This window comes from Gossypium raimondii, chromosome 5, assembly GCF_025698545.1.
Source record: "Gossypium raimondii isolate GPD5lz chromosome 5, ASM2569854v1, whole genome shotgun sequence".
NCBI classification, from domain to species: Eukaryota; Viridiplantae; Streptophyta; class Magnoliopsida; order Malvales; family Malvaceae; genus Gossypium; species Gossypium raimondii.
Window position 1 is genome coordinate 15,895,552 of NC_068569.1, and position 14,847 is coordinate 15,910,398.

The following is a 14,847-nucleotide window of genomic DNA, read 5'->3' on the forward strand; positions in this document are numbered from 1 at the left end:
AAAGGAACCAAAAAGTTGATCAAAATGGTGATGATTACTCCAGGCCCTGTCTTTCAATTCATTACCTTCTTTTCCTCTCCTTTTTGACAAATGCTCGTCACCTTACATTTCTACCTTTGCAGCATGTAAATAATAATAGAATTGTTGTTTGTATCTAATACATTGATGGTGGAGTTTTATTTATTTATCCTCATCTATTAAATCATTGTCAATGCATACAACAATGATGAAAATAGATCATCACTTCTCGTTGAAGATGAATCATAATCATGATAAAATCCAATGCTCAGGTTTTCTTCCTCCTGAAACCTGTTAAAAGTAGATTGCTTCATTATTTAACTTGCTGGATACCATGTTGTTTTGTTTTTAGAACCAAACCCCCCCTTTTTTATTACTCAATCCATTTTCCCTACAATGACGAGGAAAACAACAAATGTATTGAGCTAAAACAGGATGGGGTTTTCTCTTCTTCTTCTTCTTTTCTTTTTCATTCAATTATGACTACTAATTCTAGGATTTAGGTTAAAATATGCCACAAATACCTGTACTTTTTTAAAAATTTGAAATTAAGTCCCTTTATTTTTCATATTTAATTGAAATTCTTTTATGAAAATTTGTGAGATGAAAACTAAACAAAACCTAAGATTTAATTTTCAGACCTATATGGGTGTTGAATGTTAACACATAACATCAATCACATCCACCTTGTTAGGCAAGTTGAGCGCAAAAGCCGTACCTATGAGCTTACTGAGATTCCTTTTTCAGTGTTCTTGTATATATATGATTACATGAGATGTTTTAGAAAGGTTAATCTTTAATTAAAACACATTTATAGCTTATAATTTGGTTTAAGGTGAAATAGCTGCGATTAAGTTAGTAAAGATAAACGTAAAAAAGGGCATCTTCATAAACGTACGACACCTTACCAATGATTTATACGATAAGGTATACGGTGTGCCTTCTTTGTTGAAATGTAACTATATATATTTGGTTTTTCTTTGTTAATTAAGCTCTCTCTCGTGTTTCGATGGCAATGGCATGACTTTTTTTTTAAACCTAATTAAGGGTGAAATATTTTCACATTTTTCATCCATCGATTCTATAATATGTATGAAAGAAATTGAATGATATAAAAACAATATTATGGATGCAGGGGGAAGCCAAAATAATTTTTTAGGGGCCGGATGAAATCTTAATTTTTTATAGTCTATATATTTATAATTTTTAAAATATTAAATCGGATTTTTATAATTTTAAGGGGGTCAAAGTACAATTTTACTTTTACTAATTTAAATTTTTTTTAAAAATTTAAGAGCCTAATTAAATAATAATTTTACATTTTATGGGAGGCCGGGCCCGTGCCAGCCCTCCTAGATTTGCCTCTGTGTAGAGGCCAAATCAAGAATTTCACGTTGAGGACTGTGAGATTTCGAACGTTAAAATTAATAATTTTGTTTGAAAAAAAACAAATTAAATTATTGGTAATAAAGAGAGACACCAATGTCCCTATTATTTAAATCTTTGATTGAGTCGGTGTCATGAGTAAATTGGAAATCAACTCAGTTAAAGAAATTATGAAAATGTTTCTTATTTGTATTTAAAATTATATACGGTAGAATTTGAACCCATAAAATTTCAATCAATAAAACTTTAACATTGCCACTCAACTAATACAGTGTCATGATATTTTTCTATATATTGATAATGTTATCGATTAAGTCGGTGTTACAAGTTAACTGAACATCAACTCAAGATTAATGACAGCACTGTAATTAACAACTGTAGTGCATTTAAATGCTACATTTGGTAGAAGTATTATTTTTTACGCATGTATTAGTATACGACTTATTTTTAGTAAAGAGAATTTTTTTTACTTTTTGAAAAAAAATCTTATTTTACAAGAGCTTTTTTATTCATTTGGCTAATTTCAAGTTTAAAATTGTACTAATTATTCTCTGTTTTATTTCTAACTATTGTAAAACATATGTAGTCAATAAGTTTTTTCCTCATATTATTAACTGACGAGAATATTCTTAATCTAATGTATTTCATGTTTAAATTTTGTTCTACTCACAATTTAATCTATTTTTTAATTTTAATATCGTATATATTATATATGTTATTATTAATTAGTTTTAAATCATACGTTTTATTATTTATTATATATTATTTTAAAATATATTTTTATTAAAGGACTTAAATTATTATTGGTTAGACCCTGCTATTAAGATCCAAAAATTAAGCTTGTTTCTGTGTAAAAAAAAAAAAGAGCTTGTTAAATGTAACCTTATTTTAATTTTTTGATGTGACGGATGATTTTAATCAAATTTACTCAAGTCTTAAATTGGGTACTCTAAAATTAATTAAAGGTAAAGAAAAGGGAAAAAAATATTATCCATTAATGCAAAGCATGGCTCCACCTTTGAAACACTTGATTGGCTCAACTCTTACGAAATCTCCCCTTGATCTTTCTAGCAGCCTATCCAAACTAATAGCATATAATGTACTATTTGCCAAACTACGTAAAACAAGTGCCTTTCCTAATTTTAGCCTTATTTAATCTTTGGGTTAGATTTCTTTTAATTTTTCTTTTCCTGTGGGGCCCAATTAATTAAACATTTATTTTTGACCAAAAACTATTGTTGAAAAACATAAAACCTATATTTGTTTTTCATGACTTCTAATATTATTTATTAATTTATTGATGATGCATGTTATGTATAAACTTATGCATAGTAATTTAATTAATTAATTACTCTAAACATAATCAAGCCAATTTCCCTTTTTTTTTTTCCAAGCCGACTCCTGACCATGTTTAAAAAACATCATTAAAACTTATCCTAGACCAAGCTTTGCTTTGTATTTTGTTATTTTCACGTTAAAACCACGTCATATATAGATAGTGTGCAACAGAGACGTCAGATCATTTTATATCATTCACTAATTATTTAATGTCATTTTAGTCTCTTTTTTTTATGCCATTAATACATTATTTTGGTAACTTTTTTAACACGAACTCTAAACCTTAATTTTTGGTTTGGGGTCCATGATTTCAGGGTACAAAGACTAGGGTTTAGAGTTTTCGATCAAAGATTTAAGGTCCAAAACCTAAGGTTTAGGGTATTGGATTCAAAGGTTAAGGGCTCAAGTTTAAAAAAATTATCAAAATAATCTGTTAATGACATGGAAAAAAAATACTGACACGACATTAAGTAATTGATAAATGATCTGAAACGATGTGATGTCTTTATTTCATACAATCTTTTACCCATAATACCTTAAGAAAGAAAGAAAATAAAATGAAATATCAAACCAAATTTGACTTTCTAATTAAACACTAATTTTCTTAAAATTACAAATAAAAATCTAGTATTGTTTTAAAAGAGAAATTAATAATTGGGTTTGCATTTGCAACTTAAAATAAAGCCAAATGAAATGATTATCCCAAGTTCAATAATTTTGTGGATTATGAATAATTAAAACATGTTAAGTTAAATAATTGAACTTTAATGAAAATCCATCTGGGCCGTCCATGACTTAAACACACGTTGACGTCGCCAATCATACCCAAATTGAGTCAACTTTTTAAGCAAAGGCCGGTGCCTTTTCCTCACTACAAAACAAATTTTACTTTACTTTTTATACGTATCTAAACTTCCTATTTGAACAAAGTTCCTGCATTTGGCACCACACTCCAAATTTCACTTTGGGGCCAGAACCATTTTTTAACCTCAAAAATAATGTTAAACATTTTCTTTTTAAAAAAAAAAATCTAAAGTTGTGTTAAAAGAATATTTTTTTCATTCACATGCAAAAAAATTTAATTTTAAATGTTTTCTACTTTACACTTTTTGTTTTGAAAGTGAAATATTTATATTAATTATTTAAAATTATAAATTAATTTATATTTTATGTATCATTATATTTATATTTTAAAAATATTTAAGCCATAATCAGTAAATTAGGCTGGAAAGCTTCTTTTTTCTTTAGATGTAAATCCGCTCCGGCTAGGCTGTGAAGATATTTTTGCAAAAATTAAATAAAAATAAGGGTAAATTGTAAAAATAGTCAATTTTATTTGTTTTAGGTTACATCTTAATCACTTATGTTTAAAATGTTACGTTTTAGTCACTTACGTTATCGTTTTGTTACAAACTAGTCACTCTACCGTTAAGCTCTGTTACCTCTCTAACGGCGGTCCTACGTGGCAGCCGAAATGAGTTTTAAATATCAACTTGGATGTCCTGTGTGGCGGTCCAAATTAAATTTATTTAATCATCTCAGCAACTGGATATCCAAGTTGGCATTTAAAACTCATTTAGACTGCCATGTAGGACTACCGTTAGGGAGGTAACGCAGTTTAACGGTAGAGCAACTACTTCGTAACAAAACAATAACGTAAGTGACTAAAACGTAACATTTCAAATATAAATAAAAAAATATAATTTAAGACAAATAAAAATAATTATTTTTATAATTTTCCCTAAAAATAAATATATCATGTGCCTACAAGAAAAACGTGTTTGCACAATATATTCAACGTGGGATTCAACTTTCCGATCATTTCCTAAACAGATTTCATTTTCCCCTCTCTTTTTTTTGTCCGTCACTTCAAATATAATGTTTATAAAAAAGATTTTAAATATCAATTTAAACATTTTTCATTTGATCGCAACAAGCAAACTCCACACATCTGGCGGCCCTCGTTAGTATATGGGTTGGGTGGTCTTTCAATCTTTGATCTTATTATAAAACCGCATAAAAGGCCATGATAATTCATGAAACAGATCATCAATGCCCTTAAAACAAAATTGCAGAAGAATGAATCAATGTTGAAGCAGATATTAGGGCTTCATGGACATTTGCCGTCCTCAATATACTGTAACGTACGGACTACACCATTATAACAAAACTTATATGAAATTCCTTCAAAAACATCATATAAATGTTAAAATATTTTACTTATGCTTTTTTCTAAGATATTTCACTGTACGATACGATACCCATTTCCGTCGACACAAGAAAAATGCAATCATATTTTACCAAAAGCTTCAGGAAAAGGAAAGCCATAAAAATCATAATGGTTATTTTGACGAAGAGACGTGAATACTCTCTCATATGGTACTATACAAAAACGAAAAAGAAAAACACCTGTCTCCGCATTTTCAATATCGGACAAGAATTTTGAGAATAATCACGAGAAAGCCACTTACTTTCGGACCAAAATCTTTCAGGTTTGTCTCATTGTATTGTTCGTCCTTATCTGCACCTTCGCATGCCATTACTGTTAAATCAAATATAAACAAAACAGTTACTTTAAAAAGCAGTTTATTTATTTATACTATATTCTCTTTAACTATAATTATAATTATCATCGCTCAGTTGTAGAAAACGCACGTTGAATTGGCATGAAAATCCCAAAATATCATCATTCGAGGACGGTGAATTTTAGTTTCTCCTTGGGGTATAATGGACTTTTCACTATGAGCCTAAAACAAGGTTTGCAAAAATAATAGTAGTTCTCGAGGTGTGAGGAATGAGTTAAAAAAAAATTAAAAGGAAAATTCATTTGGCTTTTCTAACAAAACGACAAGCACCGCCTAGTCCTGACTGCTCCCGACAAATGTCAGCAAGCTGGAAAAGTCGACACGTGGACGGTCAGATTCGGAAACGCAGCCAGAACTTGGAGTTGAAGGACAGCTGATATCTTAACTTAACCATGGTTAAATCTGGCGCCGCTTTAACTATTTTTTTTCATTTTTTATTTCACTTACATTCAAAATTTCTCTTTCTTCGTTCTGCTTTTCTCCTTCTGTTTTTTTCTCTCATTTTCTCTTTCTGTTTATCTGTATGTATATATAATAGAAATGAAGCCGCCTTATGGGACCTCTCCCCGTGCTCTTCCGGTCTTGACTCAACGACGACTTAGTTGAATCTTGGTGGGTTGGGGGGGGGGGGACTTATTTAGTTTTGTTTTTGTTTTTGTTTTTACTCAGATGAAAGCCATATACTTGAAAACTGTCTTTTTCTTTCGAAAAGTGAAAACAGTTTCTTAATCTTTGAAGCCCAAACCATCATTCCCGGTGAATTATTGTATCGAAGCCTGCTGTAAAACTGGGTTTTTCTATTCGTTTTTAGCTGAAAACAAAGGAATTAACAAGAGAAAAAAGGTTTGTTCGGGGGGTTTTGGAGTTAATTAAAGCATGGTAGAGCTCGAAAATTCGTCGGCGATGACTGTTTCTACAGCTTCTGGAGAAGCCACTGCATCTTCTTTAGGTAATCAGATTCAAGACAATCAACTCACGGGCGGAGGACCACCGAAGAAGAAAAGAAATCTTCCAGGGATGCCAGGTGAATTTATAAGAACAGTCAAAAGTCCACCTTTTTCTTTCATCTCAATATTTTTAATTTTTAATTTTCCTGGTTTTATTTATTGTTGTCTGGCAATGTTGAAAATACGATCATCTCTGTTTCTTTTTTGATTCATTTTTCAGATCCAGATGCTGAGGTGATAGCTTTATCTCCCAAAACCCTACTGGCGACCAACCGGTTCGTTTGTGAGATCTGCAACAAAGGCTTCCAACGTGATCAAAACCTGCAACTCCACCGACGGGGCCATAACTTACCATGGAAGCTACGCCAAAGGACAAGCAAAGAAATTCGAAAGCGAGTCTACGTGTGCCCCGAGCCGAGTTGCGTCCACCACAACCCTGCTAGAGCCCTCGGTGATCTCACCGGCATCAAGAAACACTTTTGCAGGAAACACGGGGAAAGGAAATGGAAATGCGAGCGGTGTTCTAAAAAGTACGCCGTTCAGTCCGATTGGAAGGCCCACATGAAGACTTGCGGCACCCGAGAATATAAATGCGATTGTGGCACCATCTTTTCTAGGTACGTAATCCAAATTACAATTATTCATCCGTTTTCCGTTCATAATTCAACTCTGTACGTTTTCTTTTCTCTTTTCTGCTTCTGGGTTTTAACTTTGGATGATGCTTTTTTGCTTTTGAAGGAGGGATAGTTTTATAACGCATAGAGCTTTCTGCGATGCGTTAGCTGAGGAAAGTGCGAGGACCCAAACACTAGGTGTTGCTAATCCTGAAGGAAACATTAACGTGAACGGAAATGGAAGTGGTAACACCACTATGGTTGGAGGAGGAGCTGCCGCAACATCGCCACCACCTCAGCCTTTAACACCGTCTACCACTAGTGTAGTTTCACCAGGTTTATCAATTCAGAGTTCAGGTAAAAAAAATTTAGATGGGTCTTTCTATGTGTGTGTAAACTGTGTATATATACTTTTATATTGAGGATTCCCCGCTATTTTTGCATTTGTTTATTTAGATATAGGTCAAAGTTAAGATAATCTGAAGGGTGTTTAGCTTTGAAATTGTTTTTTGTTCATGTGAGAGTCCATTCAAATGAAAGTTGTGGTTTCTTTTGTCTGTTATTGTTGTCGTTCTCGTTTGGATATTTAGTCTTGGGGAACCTAACAAATGTGGTAGGTAAAGAAAGAGAGAGTGAGAGAGAGAGAGAAGAGGAATAATATTAATAAGAAGAAGAATAAGAGAGAGAGGAAGATGTTCACGAGCGAGATAGTTAACAGTATCTCAATAAGTAAATCTCAATGATCAAAAAGCAAAAAGGGCTGCACTGATCAGTGAAAGAAAGGAAGCCATTATTGCCTTTTGCTTTTGCTTCTCAAAGCTTTTCATGTTTTATAGGGCATAAAGAAAAGTCTTCTCCCTTTTAATCACCATGTTTTCATTTTCTTTTTTATATTCGTGGGTTTCATCTTTTTGTTCTTTTTCTGCTACCTTAATCTCTTAATCATTGTTTCCTTTGTCAATGGCTTTTACAATCTTATTTTATGTGTATTTGTGGTTACAGAAGTACCAGAAAATCCAATGGGACTTTCACCAGCAGCAGCTACTACAGCAACCGCCAATGTTTTCGCTAGCATATTTGCACCCAACTCTCAACCATCCAAAATCTCAGCACCGTCGTCGTTCCTTCAGGCGACGACACCATTGGAGCGCACATCCCTCTCGCTTTCCTCTCCACTCTACCTATCCAACAATGGCTCCTCCATCTTCACCAGACCTGAAAACGACCATTGCCACTATGCTCCATCTCCCCAGCCAGCCATGTCCGCTACTGCATTGCTACAAAAAGCTGCCCAAATGGGTGCCGCGGCTTCCAACCCTTCATTGCTTCGAGGTCTAGGCTTGGCAGTATCATCAGCTTCCCCTGCTGGTCAAGATCCTAACGTTAAGTCCGAGAGCAATACAGCAACAGCCAGTCTCGGCCTTGGCTTCCCCTCAAACGGAAGTTCTGAGTTAACCAATCCCATGATTGGCTCATCCTCGCTGTTCGGAAACAAGCCTACAACGCTCGATCTTCTTGGCCTTGGCATGGCCGACGGCGGAGCTTCCTCAAGTGGACTATCCGCGTTGCTCACTTCCTTTGGAGGTGGCTTCAATGCAGGAGCGGCAACCGCCACATCGTACGGAGCAGGAGGGAGTAATAATTCGCCTATAGAAACCTGGGAAGGTGGAGCTGAAAGAAAACACAATGGCCCAGCCAATGCCATGCTTTAGAGAAAATGAGATTAGGGTGCTTAGAACCCAAAGAAGGAGATTACAAGTTAGAGTTGGACATTAATTTTGGGTTTCCTTTTGTTAGTACTTGCTTTTAAAGTAAATTTCCTTTTGAGGTAAAACCTGGAAGATATGGGTGGGGGAAAAAGGTTGTACAGGATCTCCTCTAGTTAGCAGCTAGCAAATGTAGCACGAAATATGATGCTACTATATACAGCCTTTTCTTTTTATTTATTTCTTGATTGTTGGCTTCACCTACAAGTTCCAATTTGACTGTCGACTCAGGGTCCAGTTTCCCAAAAATGGACTCAACATAACACTCTTAAAGCAATTTGCCAACTTTCGTCGAACCCCAATTTAAGTTCATATATATGACGATGAGATGAGGATGAAGGGAAAGCGTCGGTCAAATGAGGGGGGATGGGTAGTCAATTTCTAAACAGGAGACGGTGGACCCATTGGAGTTTGGAGTTCAGAGATTTCAGAACTGAGGAACCCCATTTAATGACGTGAGTTGGCAAGCCGTAAGTGCATGTGTATGCTGGCAGCTGGGCCCTTGCGGTTTTTATGGATGGTGGGGTTGCGTTTCAAATGGTTGTTTCCTCAGCTTCATTGGCTTTTGTTACATGCAGGGTTTCCTTAAATTGGAATTTGGGGGATGGGGAAAAACCCTCTCTTTTATTTGCCTTTCCCCATGGAATTTTATGGAGTATTTTTTTTTATATTGGTAAGTTTTGATTAGTGAGAGTTTAACACTCCATTAACAAATTACGTACAAGTTCACATTATTGTTATAGTCGTACTTGAATGCTGAACAATCCAAATATAACTATCAACTTAACAGTTAATCTCAAGCTAAGATATTTCCGTTGATCAATAAACTCATGTTTGGAATAACTTGGCTAATTGGCTATATGATAGTCGATTGTTTGGGATTTTAATTAATTTTTTACTGCATCACATCAATAATTCAATAATTAAATTTAAACACCGTTTTCATAGTTGTTTGGGAAGCCATGAAAGTGATATTGACACCACCACATTAATTATAATATTGAAATAATCTACATTGCACATCCAATCTTGGAAAACATAGATAAAATATAAAAAAAGAATGTGGTAAAAGCGACGCAAATGGAGTCAAACTTCGAACCCATGCCCTATTCAATCTTGGAAAATGCAGTTGTATGCTGGAATAATATGGCATTATAAGTGTTGATTTGACAAACAATCACTTTATAGTTTGGGGAGACTCAAGCGAGAATATGAAAGCTACAAAGTTCATACCTTCGCAGGTGAGGTGAGATTGTAATTGCCACTTTTTCCTACACAGCAGGATTATCATCCATGACACAATAAGACAAGAACCATTTGCAATTTAATAATCTCCATTGTCGACTCTAAATATAATAATGTAGGCCAATCTACTATTTAACAGCCCCCGAGCTCCAAGATCTTTCCCAGCTCAGAGTTTGAAGTATGAATCCTATAACTCTCGTCTTCATATCATTAATTTGCATCTCGGTCCTGAAATTTATATACTCCATCATATGGATCCCACGGAGGATCCAAAACCATTTCAAAAGGCAAGGAGTAACAGGGCCTGGCTACCGTCCACTCTTTGGGAATTCAGCTGAGATCAGGCATTTGTTCGAAGAAGCAAAGTTGAAGCCAGCTTCAGTTGACCACCACGATATCCTCCACCGAGTGGCTCCCTTCTACCATAAGTGTTCCGGTGTGTATGGGGCGCCGTTTTTGTATTGGTTCGGGTCGAAACCCAGGCTGGGGATTTCGGATCCTGGTATGATCAAGGAGGTAGCCATGAGCACGGACGGGTCGTTTGAGAAGATGCGGTTAACCCCATGTCCAAGATCCTCTTCGGATAAGGACTTCTTGGATTGAAAGGTGAAGAATGGGCCATGCATAGGAGGATTGCAAACCAGGCCTTCAAAATGGATAGAGTCAAGGTAAAATAAAACTGTCTCCTTTTGTTCATACATGGTCCTTAATCCATTTGTGGTCCTCAAATTCAATGATTTATAAACAGGTAAGCCGATCTGCGTAAGCTTTTATCCATCTCAAAATGTTTTACAATTTGTTTTTAATTTTTTTAATCATTTCAATTCAAAACAATTTCATGTTTAGTTATTTTAAATAATTTCTTATTAGATAATATAAGCAAAAATAAATCTGAATCTGAATTATATACTCAATATTAATGTATAAATCAATTTCAGTTGATACAATACATTAACACAGTGCTGGTACTGTCTCCCCAATAACTTAAATCTAATTATTTTTGCACAAAACTCTCTTTAACTGCAGGGTTGGGTACCTGAAATTGTAGCTGCAACTACGAAAATGCTCCAGAAATGGGAGGAAAAAAGAGGTGGGAGAAATGAATTCGAATTGGAAGTAAATAAAGAACTTCATGACCTCTCAGCTGATGTTATATCCAGAACAGCATTCGGTAGCAGTTTTGAAGAAGGAAAACGTATCTTTATGTTACAAGAACAGCAGATGGAGTTGTGCATAATGGCTGCGAGAAGTATCTACATCCCAGGGTTCAGGTAACCTTTTCTTATTTTAATTTACTCAAGTAGTGAATTAGTTTCTTCATGTAAATATTTATATCGTACTAATAGCCTAAGTAATTGTTATGTCAGGTTTTTGCCTACTAAAAATAATAGAGCGAGGTGGAGACTAGAAAAGGAAACTCGTGAATCCGTAAGGGCACTGATCCGGTCTAACAGCAAGAGAGGAGAAAACCCTTCAAGCCTGCTTAGTCTTTTGATGTCCTCGTATAAGAATCGGGATGACAAAGAAGAGAGGTTAGAAGAGGAAGAAATTATAAACGAGTGCAAGACCTTTTACTTTGCAGGAAAAGAAACAGCTGCTAATGCTTTATCATGGGCACTTCTCCTTTTGGCCCTGAATCCAGAATGGCAAGACAAAGCAAGAGACGAAGTGGTTCGCATATGCGGAACCGATAAGCTTCCGGCTGCAGAGCAATTGAGTGACTTAAAGACTGTAAGTTTTATTATCCATTGATTTCTCAGGTTCCGATTGATTCATGTTTAAGATCAAATTAAAGAGATATGATTGCATGAATGATTCTATGAACAGGTGAGCATGGTAATAAATGAAACACTTCGACTATACTCGCCGGAAGTGTCGTTGATAAAGGAAGCACTCAAGGATGTTAAGGTAGGAAGGCTCAATGTTCCTGCAGGTACACAGCTTTATTTGTCACTGAGTGCTGTTCATCGTGACATTGATATATGGGGAGAAGATGCTAACAAATTCAATCCCGGAAGATTTAAAGAACCTTGAAGGTATTTGGCCTCGTTTATTCCATTTGCCTTGGGGCCTAGAAATTGTGTCGGGCCGAATTTAGCGATGGTGGAGATGAAAATAATTCTAGCTATGATAATCAGGCAATACTGGTTGGAAGTGTCGTCAACATATGTTCATGCCCCTATGGTGTTCATCACCCTGCAACCTCAATATGGTGTTCAAATACTCTTAACAAGGATTATGAAATAAAGAATGGGTTTTAGATACTCACAAGGACACCTCTTTATCGATGCAAAATATGGTATGCTTTTAAGGCTCTTGTGATCGTTGACTCGTAGTTGCTACAGGAGATTGTTGGTCTAGTTAATTGTTTTATGTTGATTTATTAATTGAGTCTTTATTAATTGTTTTATGTTGATTTAATAATGGTTTGTCATAGGATGTGCCCTTAGTTTTAAGGGTAATGGTTTGCCATTGTCTGCTGGTTTCAGAAATAATCGATTAGTTTAATTCAACACTTTCTGTTATCTGTTATCTGTTACGTGTTTTACAACACTTCTTCTGGTTAAGCATAAAAAAGTCAACGTTTTCTAGAGTTTGATTATTTTCTAATTCATAGATATTCTTAAAGAGTTTTTTATTTGGTAAAATGATTATCGAAATAAAAAAAATACTTAATAAATTATTAAGCATATTATATTATTAGGTTTGATTCAATTAGTTGGAAGATAAGATTTTGTTTTTTAGTTCATGCAATATAAAATTATTTAAAAAGTAAATTATTGAAAATATAATACTTTTGTTTCAAAATAATCTTTACGCACTTAAAATAGAAATATTATACCGAATGTAGGATGACTTGAACCAAACTCCTCTAGCTCAATCCAAATTGTATTAGCCCAACTCTTTAATATCAATTTTCTCAATTCATAAGCTAATAGGTTTTCTCATCTTCATTTGTGGTTGAAGGAGCAATTAAAAGAAAATTAGGGTTTCATGTCTTGCATCTTATACTAGTCTTACAATATTAGATCTACAGAATAACCCTTCTTTCAATCATTTGATAAAGGTAAGTGACACTCCTTCCACAATGACATTCCCAAATCTCAAGTCTTTTGCAAAGTGAAGTGAGAGCAGACAAGCAAGTGCTTTGATGGGTTTGCAATATGTTCCACTTCCATAGGGCTTGCTCTCGCGGCCAACACTTCACCCCTTTTTGTTGTTGTTGTTTCGAGCTACGATTCTCGCCCTTCCTCCCTTTTTTTCATCATGGAAGCCTCAACACTGTACATTTTTTTATTAAAAGTGAGCAAAATTTGATTAGATTCGAAAAATTCGATAAAAAATTTAAATTTTAAATTAAATATTTTGAGTTATTTGAGTTAATCAAGTTATTTGGATCAACTCGAATAAAAAATTAAGTTTTTTGTTTAACTTGAATATGAATTACACAATTCGAGTTATCTGAAAATCCGAATAAGAAAAGACAAAACTACGTTGTTTTGATAAATATTTGCTTTTTTAAAAGTTAAAAGTCAAAATCATTAAGCTAAAAGGAAAACTAAATCGTTTTGATAAATGTTTACCCATTAAATTAGAAGGCAAAATCATTATATTATTTATGTAGTTAAATAATCTTATACTTCGTCTATTAGTTAAATAATCTGTCTATGTAAATGCAACATTGAGTATAAATAATAGGATTCGCTAACTCGACTCGACTTGACTCGAAATTTTTTGACTTGATTCGATTCGATTCAAAAAAATTTAAATTTGGTTTGGTTGCTAAAATAGGATTTGTCATCTCGACTAACTCGAATTTTTTGACTCGACTCGATCAAATATTCACCCCTATTTTTCACCATGTCTTTTTCAACCTACACATGATTATGCATGGGATTTTGTTGGATATTTTGGCCTCAGATATTTCTTTAATTAGATTAGTTTTTTACTCCAAATATCTTTCTATTAAGTAACTGTTGGTCAGGATTGATGCCAGATATTCACCTATCGAATTATGTACGTATCGATATATTGTTTCCACTCTCCTTTATTCTCAAATACTACACTAGTAAATGAAAGTTTGGTGCCGAGTTTTGATCTAAAAAAAAAACTATATTAGGATGAGTCGTAGATGTTGGGACTTAATTTTGTGGGTCTAATTAAAATTTTCAAAATTTTAAGAGATTAATGAGAATATTTTTTAAACAAAAATTGAGTTTAATTAAAATATTTAAAAAATTATAAGATTAATGAGAATTTTCAAAAATTTTAGGAGAGTAAAAATAAAATTTTCAAAATAATTAAAGAAATATTAAAATTTATCAAAATTTGGAAATGCCACATTTTGCCACCGTTACCATCCACCCCTAATTAGGATAGTATTTTGCCTTCAATACTTTGCTTACAAAGATTGAATATTGGCTAAGTAATAAGTCTCCATCCCTGTTTGTTTACACGATAGAGTTGCCCCGACTTGAACACTTGCCCAAAAAGTGGGCTTGACAGAAAAAACAAGACCCATTTAGAAAACAGGTCAAATCTTGAGTAAGGTTTTTTGGTTTGATTCCAGTCTGATTCAAATTTTCAATAAAAAGATTTTATTGTTTTTTGTTGTTTTTTTCATTTTTTACGACTATTTTGTTACCATTTCACTATTATGTTGAGATTATTTTGTTGTTAATGTTTGAATATTGTATAACATTTGTCTTGTTGTTAATTTTGCTACTATTTTAGAGACATTTGTTTGTTAAGTTGCATTTATCTTGGTGTTATTTAAGTATAAAGAATTTTTTAAAATTTATTTTCAATTTGTTGAGAAATGTTTATTTTAATATTTTTAGTGTATTTAGTGTATTATATTTTTAAATTTTTTTATAATTTTTAAAAAATTAATATATGTCAAGTTGGGCCCAAATTTTAGTATTTTGATCCAGGCCTAGCAATCAAG

General features: G+C 33.7%; 1 protein-coding gene and 1 pseudogene across 1 annotated transcript; both read left to right on the forward strand.

The window, feature by feature from the left end:
* Nucleotides 1-5,793: 5,793 nt before the first annotated feature.
* LOC105769102 (zinc finger protein GAI-ASSOCIATED FACTOR 1) lies at nucleotides 5,794-8,854 on the forward strand. The gene is made up of 4 exons (XM_012589524.2): nucleotides 5,794-6,351; nucleotides 6,495-6,891; nucleotides 7,013-7,245; nucleotides 7,891-8,854. Exons 1-4 carry the CDS (start codon nucleotides 6,204-6,206, stop codon nucleotides 8,598-8,600), a joined length of 1,488 nt encoding a protein of 495 aa, XP_012444978.1. The 5' UTR covers nucleotides 5,794-6,203; the 3' UTR covers nucleotides 8,601-8,854.
* A 1,167-nt stretch (nucleotides 8,855-10,021) lies between these two features.
* LOC105769101 (cytochrome P450 734A1-like) lies at nucleotides 10,022-12,414 on the forward strand (annotated as a pseudogene).
* The last annotated feature ends 2,433 nt before the right edge of the window (nucleotides 12,415-14,847 follow it).